Source organism: Eretmochelys imbricata, chromosome 11 (genome assembly GCF_965152235.1).
Source record: "Eretmochelys imbricata isolate rEreImb1 chromosome 11, rEreImb1.hap1, whole genome shotgun sequence".
Taxonomy (NCBI): domain Eukaryota; kingdom Metazoa; phylum Chordata; order Testudines; family Cheloniidae; genus Eretmochelys; species Eretmochelys imbricata.
In genome coordinates, this window is record NC_135582.1 from 64,203,995 (window position 1) to 64,226,772 (window position 22,778).

General features: G+C 42.8%; 1 protein-coding gene across 1 annotated transcript in view; it reads right to left on the minus strand.

Moving 5' to 3' along the window:
* Window positions 1–19,999: 19,999 nt before the first annotated feature.
* PTH2R (parathyroid hormone 2 receptor) overlaps window positions 20,000–22,778 on the minus strand; it is a 100,797-nt gene continuing 98,018 nt past the window's right edge. The window contains exons 11-13 of the mRNA XM_077830056.1: window positions 22,303–22,441; window positions 21,118–21,159; window positions 20,000–20,395 (exon numbers count right to left, since the gene is read on the minus strand). Of these exons, the coding sequence (XP_077686182.1) occupies window positions 20,000–20,395; window positions 21,118–21,159; window positions 22,303–22,441 (577 nt within the window). The remainder of the gene's footprint in view (window positions 20,396–21,117; window positions 21,160–22,302; window positions 22,442–22,778) is intronic.

Genomic DNA, 22,778 nt, shown 5'->3' on the forward strand with positions numbered 1-22,778 from the left:
TGAAAAAACAGCAGAGCCATCAGCTGGAACCATATTGACCCCACATGGGATATCAGTAGGGTTGGGACTTTCAGAGCCATAACACAGACCTCTACCACTTGAACTAGCTGGTAATAATAGTAGGCTGTTATCCTGTATCACTACGGAGGGAAGAGGCATATTTTGCCTGTGGGAATCACAGCTGTTTGTCAGATAGCAGAGAAATGTTGAGATTTGGGAATCCTGGGTTCATTTCCAGTTTCTGTAAGGGAGTGTGATCTAGTGGTTATAGACCCTTCTGCCCCATCCTCCCAGCTTGTCTCTGTCCTTTTCTTCTCCATTCCTCCCCCCACCCCAGCTCCTGTATGTCTCAGCCTCTCTTTCCCTCTCACTCACTCACTACTAGTTACATGAGACCTCTCTTTGGCTAGCTACATGTAAACCCACACACTTTTACACTGAACTTGTGGATGTCACCAAGCTCGGTTGGAACGAACAAGATGGTTTCCATGGTAACTAATATTTTTTTCAGAGGGAGAAAAGTGGAGTGAAACTATAGAGGTAAAGGGTGATCAAAATAATGCAACAATGTGTAATACGTACACTGGAGCTATGGGTGGGATGTTACGTTTCCATTATTACTTGCTTGAGAAGCCTGCACAACTCAGTGTGAATAACACAGACATCCCGAACGCTCTTTAAGAGCTCAGCAAAACCTTTACAGAATGTACACTGACCCCTATACCCTTTTTGTAACATTAGCACATACTCTTGTAGGCTGGAAACCGAACACAGCTCATCAGGACACCACTGAGTCAAAAAACATGGAATCCTATTCAAGGCACATTAAAGACTACAATTGCACTTGAAACTTCCTGTGGGGGGTGGGGGTGGGACCCAAATGTAAATGCATTTCTCGCCTTTAGAAGGTAAACAGGACAGAGTTTTGGTGTAATTGGAGGACTGCAGAATTATAAGCATTTTGATTAAGAGACAGACAGTAAAGAGTTTGGTTCATGAGCTCATATTATGCATTATTTATAGGTATTCACTGAAGATTCATGACATGAAACACAGCTCATTAAATGTATCATTGATGCTGATTTGTTTGTAACGAATCTTATAGTTGTGCTCAGATATATACTGTAAGAAATGTATTTGTCCCTCACCGTTATTGGCTCAAGCATTCATATAAAGAAATTTCAGCCTGTGGGATGTTCACAAACTATTTGTTTTGGTGGTGTAACTGACTATGAGATTCATAGATTTTTAAGACCAGGAAGTCTGAGTCCCTGTATGATCCAGGCCGTGGAAACTCACTCAGTTGAGCCCAATATCCTGTGATTGACTAAAGCATGTCTTCCAGCCTAGATGTCAAGAGATGCAGAATCTGCCTCTTTCCTTGGTAAAAAGAAAAGGAGTACTTGTGGCACCTTAGAGACTAACCAATTTATCTGAGCATAAGCTTTCGTGAGCTACGGCTGAGCTGAGCTGTAGCTCACGAAAGCTTATGCTCAAATAAATTGGTTAGTCTCTAAGGTGCCACAAGTACTCCTTTTCTTTTTGCGAATACAGACTAACACAGCTGTTACTCTGAAACCTTTCCTTGGTAGTTTGTTCCAAAGATTAATCACCCTCACTGTTAAAAATGTGTCGTCTTTATATTTGAATTTGTCTGTCTTTAACTTCCAGCCATTGGTTCTTGTTATGGCTTTCTCCGGTCAATGGACGTGCCCTTAAGTACCCATCATTTTCTCCCTATGAAAGTACTTATACTCTGTAATCAAGTCATCGCTCAATCTTCTTTTGGATAAGGTAAAGAAATGGGGTTCTTTAAGGCCCTCACTGTGAGGTATTTTCTCCTGCATTCAGCTCATTTTTGTTTCTCTTTCCTGCACCCTCTGCAATTTTTCAACATCCTTTTTAAAATGTGGAAACCAGAACTGGACGTAGTACAGGGTATTCCAATACTGGTCTCACCAATGCCATATACTGAGGTAAAATCACTTCTCTACTCCTATTCAGTACTCCCCTGTTTATATATCCATGGATTTGCCCTTTTTGCCACTGCATCATACTGGGAGCTCACATTGAATTGTTTGTCCACTGTGACTTCATAATCCTTTCCAGAGTCACTGCTTTCTAAGATAAAAGCCCCCATTCTGTGGGTAAGGCCGACTACATTCCTTATTCCTAGATTTATGACCTTCAATTTGCCTATACTGAAAAACATTTTGTTTGAATGGGCCCAAGTGATCCAAATTCTCTGCATGACTGTCCTGTCCTGATCATTATTTACCAGTCTGAGAATCTTTATGTCATTGCAATTTTTATCAGCAATTTTATATTTACTTACAGATAACTGTCAAAAATATTGAATAGCATCACGCCTAGAACAGATTCCCTGCAGAACCCCACAAGAAACACCCCCATTCAATGATGATTTCCCATTGACAGCTGGTTGTTGAGATCTGTCAGTTAGTCATTTCTTAATCCATTTAACACGTGCTTTATTGATGTTGCCTAGTGCTAAGTGTTTAGTCAGAATATCATATGGGACTAAGTCAAATGCCTCACAAAAGTCTATGTATATTGCACCTACAAAGTTGCCTTGATCAAGCATACTTGTAATCTCATCAAAAAATGAAATCAGGTTTGTTTGACAAAACCTGTTCTCATATAAAACACCATTGATTGGTGTTAAATAAATTCCCATTGTTTAATTCTTTATTGATTGAATCCTGCATCAGCTTTTCCATTCTTTTTACTGCGATTGAAATATTTGTTCATTCTTTATGGTATATGGTTAGTCTCTTAAGTCACAAATGAGAAGCAAACCTGTCAGAATTATTGTATTATTGTAAGTATTGTATTATTTCTGCTCCCTATTTGGATAAATCAAACTTTTTGAACAGGAGAATCAGTAGTGGCAGGTAGAGACCAATCCTGATCCCATCAAAGTCAATGGCAAAACTACCATTGACTTTAACATTGCAGAAGCAGACATATTAAGGATAACACGTAACGTGCTTCTAGCACAGTATTTCAAATGAATCACACATTGTGATAAAACTCATGAATCTTTCTGGCTTTTCATGAATAACTAGTGGTCATCTGAATATTTGTGAACAATTAACCCCATGCCCCCAGGAATCATCTGTCACCGTGCCTCAATAGGACACAGCTGAGAATACCAAATTTAGGGCAGACTGCTGAAAAATAGGACAGATTCACCCCCAAATTGGTGGTTATTCAATCGTTAGACTATACCAGGGATCGGCAACCTCTGGCACGCGGCCCGTCAAGGAAATCCGCTGGTGGGCTGGGATGGTTTGTTTACCTGCAGCGTCCACAGGTTTAGCTGATCACAGCTCCCACTGGCCACGGTTCACCATTCTAGGTCAATGGGGGCTGCGGGAAGCGGCGGCCAGCACATCCCGCAGCCCACACTGCTTCCCAAAGCTCCCACTGGCCTGGAAGGGTGAACTGTGACCAGTGGGAACTGCGATTGGCCAAACCTGCAGATGCTGCAGGTAAACAAACTGTCCCGGCCCGCAACAGATTTCCCTGATGGGCTGCGTGTCAAAGGTTACCGATCCCTGGACTATACCAAGCCAGGAGCAAAAGTGAACTTCTGTCTCACCAAATTGGTTAACAAGAAGCCAAAAAGGCAGTCTCCTTAGGCATTCCAGGCCTTGGCTCACCACCCAGACACTGGGCTTTATGATGAGTGGTTACTGAAAACCAATTTACTCAAATATAGGGGCCTTGTAATCAATATATAACTCAGATCTTACCCAATAATCACGCTGATGCCAATCCTTTAGTAACTAAAAACTAAAGGTTTAATAAGAAAAGAAAAGAAGAGCATTTTATAAATGGTTAATAGATCATATACATGCAGGTGATTTTTTTTTTTAGTGTTTATAGATCAGGATCATAACAGTGATGGAATAAACTGGTAGCTTGCAAAAGCCTTTTTGGAGTTTTCCAAACATATTGGGGGTCATCAGTCCTTGTCCGATGCTTCCTTTTAGAAAGCCAATCCAGGGAAATGGAGATGACATGGAGATACCTCAGCTGCCTTTTTATAGCCTTTTCCATGTGCATGGAATTTTACTGTCTCAAAGCTCACAGCCTGCACGGGAAATTACTGGCCCAAGATGGCGTCCAGGGTCACGTGAGCCTATCACATGCCCTTACATGCTTTTGATGACTCACAGGGGCAGCCATTGCCCATATTGTTTCTGAGGCTTCCACAGACATGAGTTTCTTCGATGGCTGATTGTTAGAATGAAGTGTCCCTAATGGGCCATCGACACACAGCAGTCTAGCCTTGCTGTAAATTTTATCCGGTGGGTGTTACCCAGGAATACAACGCATGTATAAGCTACAAGTCGACAGCCGATATTCACAACTTTAGATGCAAAGATGGTACATGGATTTAACCAGGATAACCATATCTGAAAGACTGTAACTTTTCCATTGACACTGTACATGACATATTTTGTACAAGATTAACAGTGATAGCAACAATGCTACAAATTACCATCTTTCTTATACACAGCGTCACATCATCACAAACTGAACTCAGCACTGGGAATTGCAAACATTTTCCTGATCAGTTATGTTATTATTCAACCAGCTCTAAGGCTCAAGTAATGATCATATATATGAATAAGCAAGTAACAAATACTCCATCAATGACTGCACAGTGAAAATCATCACGTCTCATATTTTGTATAACCCAAGCAAGATCTAGTTATTTTCTATGGAAAATTAAGCACAGTTTAGCATAAAGAACCAGTAATGTGTGCAGTTGGCATTTTTCTGTTTTTGTTTCATCCCTACGTTCAACTTGTTAGACTCAATGTACTGAGTGTTAGCAAGAAGCTTTCTGACAGGTTTGCTTCTCATTTGTCTGTGAATATACTGATGAATTGTTGTGCATTGCAAATGGCTTCTGGTGTGTACTTCTATACATACAGCTCTGAGCACCACGGGGGTACCACGTATTCAACTGTCCAACTTGTGACCTTCCTGGGCTCACACAGCAAGTCAGTGGTTAAAGCCAAGCCTACACTATGAAGTTTTGGTGGCGCAGTCAGAGGCATAAAAGAGCTACACCCCTTAGCCAGCATAGCTATGCTGGAACGCCCGTGCAGAGGCAGAAGAGGGCTTTTGTCAGTATAGCTAATGTCAGCAGCTGCATTGATGTAGCACTGGGTAAAGATGCTCCTGTGATGATGGGAGAAAGTCGGCATAGATAATCCACCTCCACGAGAGGCGGTGGCTATGTCGATGGGAGCTGTCTACACAGGGGTTTAAGGTTGGTATAACTACATTGCTCAAGGGTATGGATGTTTCACACCAATGATCAACATAATTATAGCACTCTAGGTCTGTAGTATAGACCGGGCCTATATGAACAGAAAAACGCCTTCTGTCAGCATAAGCTATGTCTACCCTAGGGGCTCTGCTAATTTAGCTATACTGACAAAGCACTTGCAGTGTAGACAAGGCCTTAGTCAGGAACTGAATCCCGATTTCAAGTCCCCTGATCTAGCCATCTTCTGCTTTCATTTAAAAATGTACCCAGAAATTATTTTGCAGCACTGACCATGCTGCACATTTATTGGGAACGTTTGGCCCGCAATTGATAGATCACTTTGTAAAGTGTCTTGAGATCCTTTCAGATGAAAAATGTGTATAATTACAAGTCATTAGCATAACAAAATTTGAAAAATGAAAACAAAAATCATCTATCCCTGTGATGAATCAATCCGATTATCGGTAACACATAAGTATGCTCCCGCCCTGCTCCGGCAGGATTGCCAGGGTATTAGTGACCGTTGTTTATTGTACAGCATCCATCATGGTTCAAAAGTCATTATAAGCTTGATCTCTGGCTATAAGTATACATGACTCAACATAGATATGAAAGGGAACACTATCTCTTTGAGCAAAGAAAAGACAGCACTAATAGACATGGGACTGTGATAAAATGTACAGAAGGCCATTAGAAAATTTTCACAGGATGGGAAAAAACATTTCCTACTCCACTCGGGGACATTTTTATTCCATAATATGAGCGTCCACATGCGGATTTACACCAAAATACCCAAACGGTGTGAATGAGACCAGTGCTCTCTGTGTGAGTCTGCGGGTAGACCAGCTCATAGGGCCTCATTCTGATTTCTGTCACTTGTGTAATTCCAGTGACTTCAGCCTACTAGGCCTGTCTTCCGCGCTGTCACACTGGTGTAATGGAGTGGAACATCTGGCCTGGTGCTGCTAACCTGCCAACCCATTCACAAGTATTCACTGCGAAAGTCACCTTCCTGTTCTGTCACTGACCATATCACCCAAGGTCCTCGCTCTACTTACATCTCTACTGTCATTTCTACCTACTCAATTTGCTCCCTGCACCTCTCCTAGTCCTCTTGCTTAACTGAACCTCCATTTTCATTCTTGGCGTCATACTCTCTGTCGTTACCCTATACCTGAAATAATCTCCCACTCTTCAGTCTGCCAAACATCTCATGGTAAAACCCACTTTTTCCAGGAATGCTTTAATCACCTTTTCCCTACTCCAGTAATTTCTTTCTGCTTTCCCATCCCTGGAATGCCCTTCATATTGTCTTGTATTTGTTTTCCATTTACCTTAGACTGGCAAACTATCAGTGCATGACCTGTGCTGTACTGTATGTTTGTAAAGCACCATATCAATCTATGGCCAAATATATACAGTTTAAGAATAATAATTATTCCTTTTAATATGCTAAATGTCAGGAAGCTTCTAGATTGTCCTATTATTTCCAAAACAGTGGCGTCTCAGTTTTGGCCAATGAGTGTCAAGATACATTTTCTTGCAGTTATAGCATTCATGCAATAGGTATCTCTGTGTCGTGTAGAGTTCCAAACTGTGTGTGATACTGGTAAACAAGAGAAACAAAGCTGGAACTTAAGGTTTGGGGACATTTTGTTCATTTGCATGTGTAGCTGTAGTCATTTTGTTTAATGTATGTATCCTGTTTAATATCGTAATACTGTATATATTATTACAGTAAGGTTTGATGTATAGAGAAAATGTATATAACAATAGCGCTCAGTAACTCAGAGTGCATTTACAAAGCAAAAAAAAAAAAAAAAAGACCCAGATCAGTGAGTCTCAGTGTCTGAGTCAACTGACTCAGGCTCATGCTGGGGAGCAAAAAATAACAGTTTAGACATTCGGGCTCAGGCCGGAGCCCAAGCTCTGAAACCCAGTGTGATAAATGGAATGCGTCGGGAAGCTCCCTTTTATGGACACCCAGCCAGCCAGTTAGCTATAAAACCACTCTTAGTAGCTGTTCTCTACTTGCTTTACCGATAAAGGGTTAAAAAGTCTCACTGCTATGCATAGGTAAAAGGAAGGGAGTGGGCGCCTGGCCAAAAGAGCCAATGGGAAGGCGAGAACTTTTTAAAATTGAGAAAAAACTGCCCCTTGTCAGTCTGTTGTGGTTCTCTCGGCTGGAGAGGTGGACAGAGCAGCAACTATGCTGTAAGAAGCTTGGGGCCAGGTATGAAAAATCATCAGTATCAGACCTAGAAACGACTCATTTGAGACCCCAGACATGTAAGGAGATCAGGTTATCTACTTAGGTTTCTCTGTTTATTTCTTTATGGCTTGTGGATTCCTCTGTGCTAACCCTAGGTGCATTTGTTTTGCTTGTAACCTTTTAAGCTGGACCCCAAGAAAGCTATTCTTGGTGCTTAGTCCTTGGAGTTGCTCTTTTAAAATCTAGCAATAGATTTTCCAGATGTATTTTCTTTCTTTTTGCTTTTAATAAAATTTACCTTTTTTAAGAACAGGACTGGATTTCTCTGTCTTAAGAGGTTTGTATATATGTTTTTTTAGTTAGCTGGTGGCAACAGCTGACTTATGTTTTTTCTTTTTCTTTCTCAGGTCTTCCCCGGAGGGAGGGTGAAAGGGCTTGAGGGTGCCCCACAGGAAGGAATTCCCAAGTGTGCCTTCCTGGGCTTTCAAAGGGGTCTGCACTTGGGTGGTGGCAACATCTACCCATCCAAAGTCAGAGAAAAGCTGTAACTTAACTGGAAGTTTAATACAACCCTGGAGTAGCAAGTATTAATTTTTGGAGTCTTTGCAGGCCGCCAACTTCTGCACTCGAAGTGCCAGAGTGGGGAATCAACCTTGATGGGGGTAGGAGCTCAGATCCTGGTCTCCAGCCCAAGCCTGAATGTCTGCATCGTTATTTTTAGCTCTGCAGCACAAGCCCAAAGAGCCTGAATAAGTTGACCCAGGATCTGAGACTTGCTGCTGTGGTATGGTTTTTTTCCTGCTTAGATGTGGTCTTTTGCTTCTTGGAAACTCATGTGCTCCCATGTCCCCTGCATAAACTCATTACAACCAGTGTGAGATCTACTGGCACCTTTGCTGAGCATGCTAGTTCCTGGAATTTCGAACATATTAAATAAACAGCTTGTTGGCATCACAGTGGTAAAGACATGATATAAATATGCTGATGATTGTTATGGAAAAAATGTATCTCAACAAGGGGACAGGATGTCAGGGTGTCTGGAGTAGCTCACAAGCATGAGTGCCAACCTCAGGGCAGTCTGGCCAGGAACAGGGCACAAACTGGTTGTATGTTCTATAATTAGATTTCACCAATCCAGTAAAAAATGTAAACTCCTCAAGCACTATAACAGCCTTAACATGGAGTCACAGATAGTCCCCTTGGGCACTCCGGTCTCTCTTGCCATGCAGGCCCACCTGCCTTTTCAATAGATGGTCCCTTACACCTAAAATCACAACAATATTCAGGTTACTTCCAGTCCCAAAGGACCAGGTCAGTTGTACCGTAGAGATTGCATTCCAAAGACAACGCTTGTAGCCAGTCCTGTAATAAACTAACTCAAGATTTGTTATGTAGGAAAAAGAAACGAGAGTTATATACAAGGTTAAAGCAGGTAAACACATGAGCTACAAGCTTAGGTTTCAAAAGGTAATAAATATTGCAGTAATATGCGAGCTCCATATGTCCTTCAGGGCTAACCCAAGCTAAGGAGCTTGGGGATCCCTTGCTTATGCTTAGAAATATTGCCCTCTCCAAATTCCAAGCAGCATAGTGCTACAGTTCCTTCTTATTAGGCAATTTTATTCTCTTCCCCGAGAGCTCAAGTTGATGGGATGAATTCATGTGCAGGTCCCCTCTCCAGGGGGTAAACAACAAGGTCTTTGTCTTCTGATGTTTCACAATGGCTCATTTGGTTTCATTGGACCTTCTTGTGGGCAGGACCTAACACCTTCAGTAGGAAGTCAGTGTTTTACATCAGTTAATGCTTCTTTCCTGTTTGGTGAGTTACACAGTTACAGAAGTTTACAGTGCAACCACTCAGTAGAACTTTATACCATGGGTTACAGATGTTATAAGTGAGATCAATACATGCAGCATCCTACAAGCATTTCTTCATGACTAAACACTAAACACATTCTTATAATCATAACAGCTATTTTAACAATGCTAACACACAGAGGCCAGAAGAGTATGCAGAAGTTACCTAAGACAGGACAGGCCCAACAAAGAAAGTAACAGAATGCCACTAGCCATCACCTTCAGCCCCCAACTAAAACCTCTCCAATGCATCATCAAGGATCTACAACCTATCCTGAAGGACGACCCATCACTCTCACAGATCTTGGGAGACAGACCAGTCCTTGCTTACAGACAGCCCCCCAAGCAACCTTGAAGTAAATACTCACCAGCAACCACACACCACACAACAAAAACACTAAGCCAGGAACTTATCCTTGCAACAAAGCCCGTTGCCAACTGTGTCCACATATCTATTCAGGGGACACCATCATAGGGCCTAATCACATCAGCCACACTATCAGAGGCTCGTTCACCTGCACATCTACCAATGTGATATATGCCATCATGTGCCAGCAATGCCCCTCTGCCATGTACATTGGCCAAACTGGACAGTCTCTACGTAAAAGAATAAATGGACACAAATCAGATGTCAAGAATTATAACATTCAAAAACCAGTCAGAGAACACTTCAATCTCTTTGGTCACTCGATTATAGACCTAAAAGTGGCAATTCTTCAACAAAAAAACTTCAAAAACAGACTCCAACGAGAGACTGCTGAATTGGAATTAATTTGCAAACTGGATACAATTAATTTAGGCTTGAATAAAGACTGGGAGTGGATGTGTCATTACACAAAGTAAAACTATTTCCCCATGTTTATTTCCCACCCTACTGTTCCTCACATTTTCTTATCAACTGCTGGAAATGGCCCACCTTGATTATCACTACAAAAGGTTCGCCCCCACCCCCCCCCCCCCGCTTGCCTGCTGGTAATAGCTCACCTTACCTGAGCACTCTTGTTACAGTGTGTATGGTAACACCCATTGTTTCATGTTCTCTGTGTATATAAATCTCCCCACTGTATTTTCCACTGAATGCATCCGATGAAGTGAGCTGTAGCTCACGAAAACTTATGCTCAAATAAATTTGTTAATCTCTAAGGTGCCACAAGTCCTCCTTTTCTTTTTGCGGCTACAGACTAACACGGCTGCCACTCTGAAACCTGACACAGGGGCGTGTCCACTGGTTTCCAGCTATGCATCTGCCAGTGTTCAGTGAGGCCTAGGGGGCCTTCGCATGGGCTGGCACCTGGTCTGCCAGCATCACACAGCACAACTTATGTTTTGTATTAAATAACCCCAAACAATTTTTGATAAATTCAGACAGAATCAGGTTGATTGCAGCAGAAATATATTCGTGCTAATCATACAATGCATGAATAGAGCAGAAATATTTGTATAGTTCTCTTAACTCATTTCACAGTGTTTCCTGGCATGAGACGAGCATGCTTATCAAGTTCATAGTGATTTTGTGTTCCTGGAGAGTTGTCAGACATAATTGCCTATAAAATACTACTTACAGTTTGCTACTTATTGAGTTAAATGCAAAGTTTTCTTTCTTTCCCCCTGCAATCAACTAGAATTTGTTCAAAATGACCTTGCTTTCTCACGTTTCCGCATACACACTGTTATAATAATAAAGATGCCACATTGCCCCATCTGTACTGACCAAAGCCAGGTTGCATTTGCAGCACAATTTAGATAGGTGACTTGCCGTTCCTTTGCCTTTGACCATGTACTTCATCTATAGCCTCATTTTTGATTTTGCTTCCCTTTTGGTCAAAAGTCCAGAGGCTGATTCTCCTCTCACACCACCATTTTACATGGGTCTGATTCTATTGGCATCAACAGAGGTACTCCTGATTTGCACCTTTGTAACTGAGTTCAGAATCAGGCCCAGTTTCTCTTTTACTCTGGGTTATTTGATTCCTCTTGCAGTGACTGCAATTCCAAATCCGGGAGCCAAACTTGTAAGAGAATCATTGAGAATGACAAAATAAGCTGTAGTTAAACACCGCTCAACAGAGACAGCTCAAAGTAATATTACTTAAGGGCCTGCTCCAAAATCCATTGAAGTCAATGGAGAGCTTCCCATTGAATTAAGGGGCTTTGGATCAGGTCCCAAAATATCTCTAAGTAAGCAAGAATGTTGTCATATAATATGGGAAGCATTGACTAAACATGGCAGGAAAAATTCTTGATTCCAACCCACATCTCACCAACTGGGTTAATTCAGTCTCTGTGTGTTTGTCAGTTCTGGGCCTCATGTCAAACTCCAGTGTGCATCTTTTCCCACATTATAAGACACCCATGTTCTTTGTTCTCCCAGAGGGCCTGCCTCTTTATCACTGGTCACAGTAGTTCAGGCCCCCAGTTGTAACCAACATCTCAGAACTTGTCCAATGTCCCCTATTCTGTATATGTTTGGGTCGTCCCTTCTTTAGCATCTTCACTCATACTTGCGCATAAGGTTGACACCATCTGTTGTTCAACTCACAAAGCGGCTATGTGTGTAAACAAGTCATGAATATAGTCAAGGATCAATATTGTTATATGTGAAAAATATTTTTCAAACTCTAATGAAATTTCTGGTAAGATTCATCTGTCTCAGCATTATTTAGATCAGGTCCATATTGCATTGTCTAATGTTCAATGAAGTCAATGGAAAGACTCCAGTTATCTTCTGTGGGTTCCCATGTCACTCACTGCAGCCTGAAAAGATGGGAAAACTTTCTCCCAGCCCCACAGTTTCAGTCACGGTTATATCAGAATACAACGATGTCTGACAAAAATAAACTGGCCCTTTGGATTTTCTGGGATGTCAGCTGTGGCCTGTGTGCATAATGGCCAATATGCCAGGGAGTATTTAAAGCTGCTGGTCACAGTGCAGACTAATTAAATTAAATCAGGTCGCAAAGAGAACGTGAAAAGAATACTCTTTTGATGTGGCCCACTGAATTATTTCTTTTAAATAAAAACTACCATGGTCATCTCACGACCATGGATCCTCCGCCAGCATAAACCAGTGCAGCACCACTGAAGGACGTGTAAATAACAAGCTGGCATAGCGTTACTTTCATCATCTAGCTGGTGTCAATGCTTCCCATACATTGGGGGTAAATCTTTAGCTGAAGCAGGCTCCTTGAGCCCAGAAACAATATCCATCATAACGTGTCCTGTTATGTTTCTAAACTTCAGTGCTCACTTCGTTTGTTTAGATACATTTGGCGAACTGCCATCATCGTAAAAGCTCGATGAGGGGCTCACCAAAGCACCTCAGAAAATGTTGCTTTGATAACGTCACCACTTATTCAACACAGTATTGACCAGCTCCTCAGCTGGTGTAAAGCCGTGCTAGGCTGAGGCCTAAAGGCTTGGCCTGCCAGCATAACAAACCTAATAGAATTGGCTAACCGGACTTTTGCCTGACTAAGGAATATATGTTGAGGTTTTAGACAGACAATCTGATGACAAGCTTTGTTGCAAAATAGTGTCGTTGCTCCTGTTAATCCCGCGCCAGGAATAACACAAGACTCCTCCTCCTGGGTGGTATTTAATACCGTTTTTTCCAATGTCTGTTAGAACTTGGCTTTAATGGGGGAGGGAAGAAGTTAAGTGGATGGTTCAGAACCTTCAGAAAAGTTAATCGCAGGTTCAGCTCTGGCACTGCTCAAAAGTTTACTTTTTTGGGGGGGAGGGGGGTCAGAAATGGGACAGTCACTTCTCTAAAATGTAATGTGCATTTGTAATTTGGCAAGTAATAGCCTATTTTAAAGCATTGCTATGTACTCAGAGGGTATCTGCGTTCTTTATGCCACCCGCCCCTTTTTTTTTTTTTTTTACTTGCAGCAATCAATAATCTTCCTGGTTCCTCCAATTCGCTAGTACAATTTCCGTTGCGTTCATTACGTAGCTTTGATGGCTTTTCTTGCGTCTTTTATTCACTCCTTCACTGTATTGACCTCTGTGATGTTTCTCAGGCAAATAGGCAGAGAGGAAGGTAGGATTTAGCTATTGCTTCTTTTTTTCAAGACTAGCGTTCCACCATGATAATTGACATCAATCAGCTTTCTTGCGCTTATCAGTCTCTTTCTCACAGTCTGTATCTTTCTGCCTGCTTGTTTTAATGATCTTGCTGTCTCACGCAAGTCTTCATGAGCACTTCAAAGATGGTCCCAGGCATACTAAGCTAAGGATCTTGGGACTAAATTCATGGATTTGTTATGTGTATAGCCAATTCTATTGTCCCAATGAAGCTTACTGTAACTGAACCCCCCAATATCCATTTTTTACCCTTTCTTCATGAGGTTTATCACAATTCCCTTGGGTGCCAGTCTCTGCCTAGGACAAATGCACCAGTCTTTAGTTCCAATGTCAGTCCAAGCTTTCCCTTGCTGTGAAACTCGGTTAAATACATTTTGCTTAGGTGCATGAATGTAACCGAAAGTTTATGCTTGCTATACACACATGATTCAGAGACAGGTTAAAACATAGGCACAGAGGATTGTCACATTTAATCAGAGCATGGTTCATCTAGTCTGGTATCCTGCCCAATACCAGATGCCTTAGAGTAAGGTGCAAGAAATCCCTTAAAGAACAATTATGGCACAGGCCCATAGAGAAAGTGTCTTCATTAGTTAGTGGCTGGCTGAGGCCTTTGAGGGTTAATGAGGGAGATTGTCAAAGCCACAAATGACAGGCTGCTAACTCTTACTGAGTCAATGGGAGTTAGGTCTCTAACTACTCTTTATGCCTATCAAAATCTCTCTGTGGAGGGGCAGAGAACCCCCTCTACGAGTCAAGAAGGGGTTAAAGACCCCTTGGAGTCACAATCAGCCCCAACTCACCACACCTGTGAGGCATGGTGGCAGGCCCTTAACAGCGAGGTCCTCTGCTCAGGTTGGGGTGACACTCTGAACCAGACCAGGGCTGTAGGCTACTGGCTGAGGAACAGATTGACAGCATTCCCACCTTGAGCCTTTTAAGGGAAAAAAAGATGGACTGGCTTGTGTCATTTGTTGAAATTCTCAGGGCTAGGTCTTGGCCTTTAACTGTGCGGGAGGGTGGGAGCTGACACTGCCTCTGGTACCAACCCCAAGACTGCTGCTGCCCACGGACTGATGTATGAGGTTAGAGAAGTACCTGCCTTCACCTCAAGGGGGTGACCTTGAGACATAACCTTTGACACTCCCCCTCCATCGCTTCTATATATTTTTATTTCCTATGTGTTATCTTAAAAGCTTTGGCTCTTTTAGCTGCTTTAGGTATGGAACTAACAGGCATTGAAAGCCCAACGTGAATTTAGGGATTCCATTTTGGAGAAGCAACTAACCAGGCAACAATAATAATAAAGGTTGACTCCGCTCTTCATAAGGGGCATGTTGACACAAGTATAGCAGGGAGTGGCTCATAGATCCAGCTGTTGCAATGGGTCAAAGGCAGGCTAGATGACCTTACCAAACCCTTTAAAATGCAAGTCTGTTCAGTGGGGACTGCGTGCACACCTTTTCAAGGAAAGAAGTCCCCTGACGGTCCCGTTGTTCGTCAAAGCAGCATTCTCTTAAGTGTTCCCTGCTCCCACACCAAAACCATTCCAAGTATTTCGGAGTATTACAGTTGTCTGCGGGAACACATTAATACCCGCATTACAATGGATCCTTTAAATATGATGACAGAGAAGAACATTAATGGCTTGATTCTCCACTCAGCCTGAGCTGTGGAAATGGTTTGAGGGGTTCGTAGTAGGGCGCCTGCCCCACTCCGATAGGCAGGGGTTAAAAGCAGCCCTGACGAGGGCAGGGGCTGGGAAAAGCTAGGCTGACTGGGGAAGCAGCCACAGCTGGGGACAGCTCAATCCAGGCCCAGCTGGCCCTTATAAGAGGCCTGCGGGCCAGGAGCTGAAGGAGTCTCACTCTAGCCCTGGAGTGAGAAGGGCTAGCTGCCTGGGAGCAAGGTACCTGAAGTGGAGCAGTGCTGGGAAAGGGCAAAGGGAGCTGGGGAGCTCAGCCTCGTAAAACCCCATGAAGGTACTGGGGCTATAGAGGTGTAGCCCAGGGATAGGCAAAGGCAGCAGTTCCCATCCTCCTTGCCAGTGATGAGTGCCCATTACAGACTTCAGTCTGCCCCAGTGAGCGGGGGGGCTAGATGATGACTATCAGTAGCCACTGAGGCAAGGTGGGTTTAGAGGGTTGGGGGTTCCCCTGGGAGGGGAGACACAGAGACTGCGGGTACTGCAGTGGGCAGAACCTCAAGGGAAAAGGGCACTGGGGTCCGGGAGGGACATGGGGCCTGAGGCAGGTGAGACACCGGCCAGAAGGAGGTGCTCCGAGGCTGGAAAGAGCTATTACCCAGATGACCAGCAGGAGGTGCCGTGCCGGTAAGTCATTGTCTTGCTACAGGGTTGTACAGGGATCCTACTCCATTAGGCATAACTGAGCTCTGCTCTGCTCCACCCGCTTCTTTCCCTGGTAGATTGGAGAATCTGGCCTGATGCACTGAGCAGAAAGTAACGAGCACTACCTCGCTGTCACTAGATGTGATCAGCCCCAGTGAGGTAGGAGGCAACCTGACTGGATAGTAACGAGGATGTTTGCAGTTGCATTGGCAGTGCCATAAATCAGGAGGTGTTCATGTTGCTGGTGCTATCAATCTGAGCTCTCTCACTGGCCATGCACTTGCTTTTAAAACTATAAAAAAAGAACATTCTTTTGGAGACACCGTGATAAAGCAAGGAAGATGACAGGAGGACCCTTTCCTCAGACAGCTGCATCCAGGGATTGATTTGTATAATGTCACTCCTGTGCATCGAGAAGAGAAAATATTATTACTCCAAGGCAGCAGACAGCTCTTCCAGCAGAAATAGTTGCTGAACCAGTATCCAGACTTGGATTCAGATGAAGTGTGAAGGTATGAGCTTGGGCAACCAGTTTTGCAGAAGGAAAGGCTGCAGAGGGGCTGGAGTCAGTGCCAGGTGGGGAGAGGGAAGAGTTATGAAAATTTTTCAGCATCTACACAGTTGAGAAAATGAGGCTGACCCATAAGCTTCTTTAATAAACCTCTATAATATAAGCAAAGTCGAAATGCTGGCCAGTTAGGGGCTGGTGCTGAAGTGCAATGTAAATCCATTCTATTACATTCATGTCATCTTTGACCATTTTGATGGGTTTTTCCCCCACTAGTTTTCTCTTCTGGACTGTTTACCTTTGCTCATTGGTTTGACAGAACGTTTGTCTTATTTTCTGGGCTATTGACTGTAGCTCTGTTTCAATTTCTTGCTGCTCTAGATCTGACCCAGATTAGTAGAGACAGAGGCCCAGATCGTCAAAGGAACTCGTGCACCTAACTCCCACTAATTGCCATCTTGTCTATTCCCCTGTCTATAAGGTTTACCGGCTAGTTCATAGGCTCAATGAGGGAAATCTGAGCTTTTAATCACAGAGAATACCTGGGTAGGAAAAGGATCACTGTAATGAAGAAGCGTCTCTGAGAGAGATTTGATAGGCCACAGAGGCAGAAATAAACGAGAAGCACAAGTGCCAGGCCAAAGCTTTAAGCACAACTGAAAAAAGGAGGGTGTTTTTTAATGTTTCTCATGTGCCACTGAACAATAGCTACCCAACAAAATCATGAAACAACAGCAACCGAAACAGCACAATGGACATCTAACATCAGTTAGCACTTCACAGCATCAGCCCTCTGATGTTTCATTCAGACATGACCGAGCTTAGCCCATGCCAAATCCAATTGGGATAAACCAAGTTGCTGTGGGATCTGGGACTTTTTGTGGGAAATCATGCAGTTCCCAGAGAGCGGACTTGGCATCGCCCTGGCCTGTTCTTCTTTTCATGCCTTGTAGGGAGAAATGCGCTGCCGTTCCTGGTAAATTTCAAATCTACTCCAAACAGATCATTGCTTCGTTAGTTATCTCAGTCTTTTCGGCTCAATTGACACTCAGATGAAATTTAAACTATTTTCACCCATTTCCCCCAAATTCAGTCATTTAAAAAACATTTCCGTGTTTTACAGCACACTCTGGTACTTCTCAATAGTTAGGATGGAAGCCCTCCCTCCCCCCCGCCTCATGTAGACATGTGGGGATGTGAATGGCAGCATACTGCACCTTCCACCCCACCCCAAGCGGTCCAGCTTACACAGCAGCACCACAAAAATGGCCTTTTTGCTGCCATCTTCACCCCTGGGCCGTGGTGTGAGTTTTTCCCACAAGGGAGGAATTCAGTGCATTTCCTGGGCTTCCCCCTCTGCCGTTGCCCTTGTTATGGCCGAGCAGAAGGCAGAAAGAGTGAAATCTTTCTAAGAGTCAAGACTGTGGCACGGACGGCAGCACTAGCCTACCACGATGGGAGCCATTGCATTTCCATTTAGGGGCTCTCTCATGAGTTCCCCCTACCTAGGCCAACATGGCGAGGCAAGCAGCAGCTCCTTAACTGTTCTGTCCGATTGCTATACCATGTCCATTACCACATCTGAGCTCAACTGCGTCTTCTCCACTTTACATAGCAGCTCCGCATGAGGGGAAGCAATGAAAAATTGCCTGGACAGCAGAAGCATGTCAGAGGGGTGCACTTAGAGGGGCTGTGGAGAGACGTGGTGTAGGCAGCTGCCAGACTGTGTATCCGATTCCCCCCTGTAGCAGAACTCCACTGCTTGGAAATCCATGGAAGAATGGAGTGGGATTGTGTGCCAGCAGAAGAATTTGATCTCCGCATAAGGATCTTTGGACCAAACAGGAAGTAAGTATCTGGCAAAGATCTTGACGTGTTTAATAAAAGTGCTTTTGACACAGTACTGAAGCTGGCTGAAGTAGTTCAGGTCTCTATTCATCCAATCACGGCTTCTTTTGATGTTTAATGGAGATTCAGAGGGCACAAACCCATTCGCTGTCCAACATCAAAGTCTTTCAGAGGTCGACATACAGCAGGAGACATTCCTCCACTACAGGGCACTAATTATATTTAAATTTTCTGGTGCTCTTTTTAGCATTATTTCAGTTACCCGGAACGTTTTCAAATGATTTCATATTCAGTTAGTATTGCCACTTAATTCCCAAATCACTGCAGAGCTCAGTGCATGCAGTAGGGGCTGTCTCATTAGAGAATTTAGGTCGCATAGTACATGAGGTTTTGGTTTGGATGTTTCCATAAAACAAACTAAAGCAATAGTATAAATAATCAAACGTAAGTAGCATCTCAGTTTAAAAACATGATTTGAAATATTCCGCTTTGAGATCAAAGTTCACAAGGTACTGGATGGAAACCCTTAAGTTTTTCCCAGCCCTGTGATTCACAGCGAAGACATTTTGGAGTCCAGAGAATCCCTTCACATGCATATACTGTAAACCTTCTGATTTCCACCTTTCAGGTGTACAAATGGAGGAGTCACCTTTCACATGCCTTCAGAAGAGCATTTGCATAAACCAGCTAAGATGTGTTTGCTGTGCAGAGTTTTAAGTGTAATGCAGGTAGTGTAAGCATATAAAGAATGGCTGTGTCTCAACAGAATGTTTTATCGTGTATAAAGCCTCTGGCTAAAAATTCACTTTTTTGTGCCTTTGCCATTTGTGGCTGTCATAAAAATAAAGGGAAGGGTAACCACCTTTCTTTATATAGTACTATAAAATCCCTCCTGACCAGAGGCAAAACCCTTTCATCTGTAAAGGGTTAAGAAGCTAAGATAACCTCGCTGGCACCTGACCAAAATGACCAATGGGGAGACAAGATACTTTCAAAGCTGGAGCAGGGAAACAAAGGGTCTGTCTGTGTGATGCTTTTGCCAGGAACAGATCAGGAACGCAGTCTCAGAACTTCTGTTAGTTAGTAATCTAGCTAGAAATGCATTAGATTTCCTTTTGTTTAATGGCTGGTAAAATAAGCTGTGCTGGATGGAATGTATATTCCTGTTTTTGTTTCTTTTTGTAACTTAAGGTTTTGCCTAGAGGGATTCTCTATGTTTTGAATCTGATTACCCTGTAAGGTATTTACCATCCTGATTTTACAGAGGTGATTCTTTTACCTTTTCTTTAATTAAATTCTTCTTTTAAGAACCTGATTGCTTTTTCATTGTTCTTAAGATCCAAGGGTTTGGGTTTGTGTTGACCTGTACAAATTGATGAGGATTTTTATCAAGCCTTCCCCAGGAAAGGGGGTGTAGGGCTTGGGGGGATATTTTGGGGGAAGACATCTCCAAGTGGTCTCTTTTCCTGTTCTTTGTTTAACACGTTTGGTGGTGGCAGCATAGGGTTCAAGGACAAGGCAAAGTTTGTACCTTGGGGAAGTTTTTAACCTAAGCTGGTAAAAATAAGCTTATGGGGTCTTTCATGCAGATCCCCACATCTGTACCCTAGAGTTCAGAGTGGGGAGGGAACCTTGACAGTGGCATAGAAACCATTTTGCGTAGTCAGCAGCATTATGTAGGTCTGGAGTCCTTGTAAATTGAGCTTCATCATTGACCAAGATCTTCACCGAGATTGGCTCAAGGCAGTATACAGATACTAGTAGCTGTTGGCATCATAAGAGGATTCAACTCGTTTTATATTGGACATCCCCATGGATGTCCATGACTGTTCACAGAGCCTCCTCCATTTCTACCCTGTTCCGCTCAGGCTCTGTGCTACTACCCCGCGGTCTAAGTGATTCCTTGAGCGATATATCATCCACCTGCTTCTCTTCATTTTCATTGGCCTCTTCACGAACCCAGTGGTGCACACAGTCCTGTTCAGAGTTGCTCCTAACGTACCCAGGCAAATTCATGTGTGCCTCATTTTGCCTACTGGCATTTCTGCAGACTTTGCTGGAAATCAGAACCATGCGGGAGCTGGCCACCATCTGAGACTGGCTGCTGGTGCTGTGGGTCATGTTGGTTAGGACGGACCCATATCTGTAATTGCCACATGGAGTCGTCCTTTTCCAGTCAATAGCCAGGTTCCATCTAGTCCAAGTCTTCTTGATTTCAGTCTGAACCTACCAGAGGGAAAAACAAAATCAATCAACAGATCTAAGGCATAAATTGTAAGGGGAAGGAGTCAAAAGCTAAAGGAAACCTTTAACCATCTTCCCTTTAAAGCACAATCTTGAAAATTCACATGATATGAAGCCCCTCCAGCTGTGTAAAATCAGGTTAAAAAATCACATATTAACCCTTAAGAAAAATCCCAAATGCCCAATCAAATGTCATCACCTATCAGCCAGATTCTAATTAACTTTCTCAAGTTGTACAGTTCCTTTCTCCAGTCCTACTGTAATCATAGATTCAGATGATAAAGCCAGAAGGGACCATTAGAGTAAAGTGTTGCTGAAGTAAGAGCATCAGAATCTGGCCCTGTGTCACTAATGTCACCTTGACTGAAAGACCTTTTTAAACATTGCATTTACATTTCATCGTGCATGTCATTTCACTCCGTTGGTACAATGAATATTACTAGTCAGTTTCTGACCAAGGTGCAAATAATACAGGGGCCTGGTCAAATCTAGACAAAAATTGTTTCCATTTTGTTTATTTTATAATTCATAACAATTTAGGGAACCAACTGCCTGACCCTATCCCTTTAAGAGTTGCTCAGTAGCTGTAGGGACAAACTGCTAACTCGCAACTACCCTCTTATTACATTCTGTACAAAATATCCCTTTCTGTCACGCAGTGATTTTTGGTTAGGAGCCTCATCCAATCCGGGCTTTCAACTTACCTCTCCATTGCAGTAACAATAGATGATGGAGACGAAGAAACCCTGAAGGATAAGGAAGCATAAATTATTAAGGGATAATTGCCATGTGAAGAAGCATGTCAAATGTAAGTCTCCTTCCAGCTAAATTTTAGCATGTCTAACTTATGTTAAACATATTAATGAAGTTTATCATTTCTCAAAGTCTTCCAAGTTCTTTCCATGTTATTTTAGCTACACCCAGCAGAGTTTTATCTGTTATCACAATCCCTGGAGAAAGAAGACAAGGAGATGGAAGCTAGATACTCTCTCTAGTACAACTGGCTGGAAAATGGAAATCCCTTCCCATGAAATATTTCACATTCCTGGGGGGAAAAAAATTGGTGCCAAATGAGGACAGAAAGTAAAAAAAATGTGAAATGTTTTGTGAGAAGAAACTTCCAGAAAAATTCCCTTTCAGGAGAACTAAAATGGAATGTTTCCACTGGCCAGAATCCTGCCTGCAGAGAGAATGTGAAACTGACAAGAGTCAGAAAGTGAAATTAACAAGACCTTTGCACAGGGCAGCTGGAAAACCATCACTTCAGTTTTCCTGAGAGAAAATCAATTATTTTTTTTTTTTTTGCAAAATTGATATTTTCCTACAGAAAATTTTGATTTTTGTGAAAATGGCATTTTGTGTTGGAAAATTATTCCAACCAATCAGCTCTGCTCTCTATCTTCAGATTCGTGTCTGCAATGTCTGCTTTCACTGTTATTTCTTGAACCTACATAATCTTGTGGTTATTTACACCCAGTTGTCATAGTAACTGAATGCATATAGTAGAAAAGTAAATTAAACTCGGAATCTTCATCCTTGAAGCAGAACTTTCCTAACTAGGAAACAAAAAGACATCTATTTTATCACAAAAGCTAATAATACGCCAGCAGAGAAAACACACTCCAGATATAGTCATCACAACCCTTCCATGGTAAATAGCACACAGAGGAGCAGGAGTACTGTTGTGTTTTCTCTAGTGTGGAACGAGCCCCCAGCTGCTCCTAGGTTTAGGAACTCAATGACCAACCTTGTCAGAGCTCTGTAAAAATGTGATTTGCCTTTGGCGTCAGAATTACACTGTTACATAGTGTCAAGGGTCTGCAGAAAACCAGAGAGAAGGGGTAAGGGATGAGAAGGACAGAGAACAAAACGGATAATATATCTCGCACCTGGAAAGAGTTGAAGAAGAGCTCACAGTGCATTCGGATCTGCCATCCCAGCCCGGTGAAAGTGTGCGGTAGGCACACAAAGACAATATAATGCACCCCGAAGACCAGAATCAGAACCAAGGTGGACTTTGCTAGCTTCCTGTAAGAGAGTTACAAAAAAATACAAGAATGAGAGTGGATTGCAGTGAGGAGATCATGTAGACTCATTAAGATTACATCTAACATAAATTTGTTGACTTTTCAACCTCCTACAGAGTAATGACTTCCTATTTTGTTTTTAGCTAATCATTTTCCAGCAGAAAAAGTCCCAGTGGCAATGCGGGATAATTACATTTCCTCAATCCAGCATAAAACATCGAGTCCCACTTGATTGTGTCCCCAAAATGTACCCCAACAAGGGTGATTTGTACTGCAGCCGTCACTCCCTCAGCAGGTACTTACTACGTGAATTAGCACTGTGGTACACAAGTACTTTT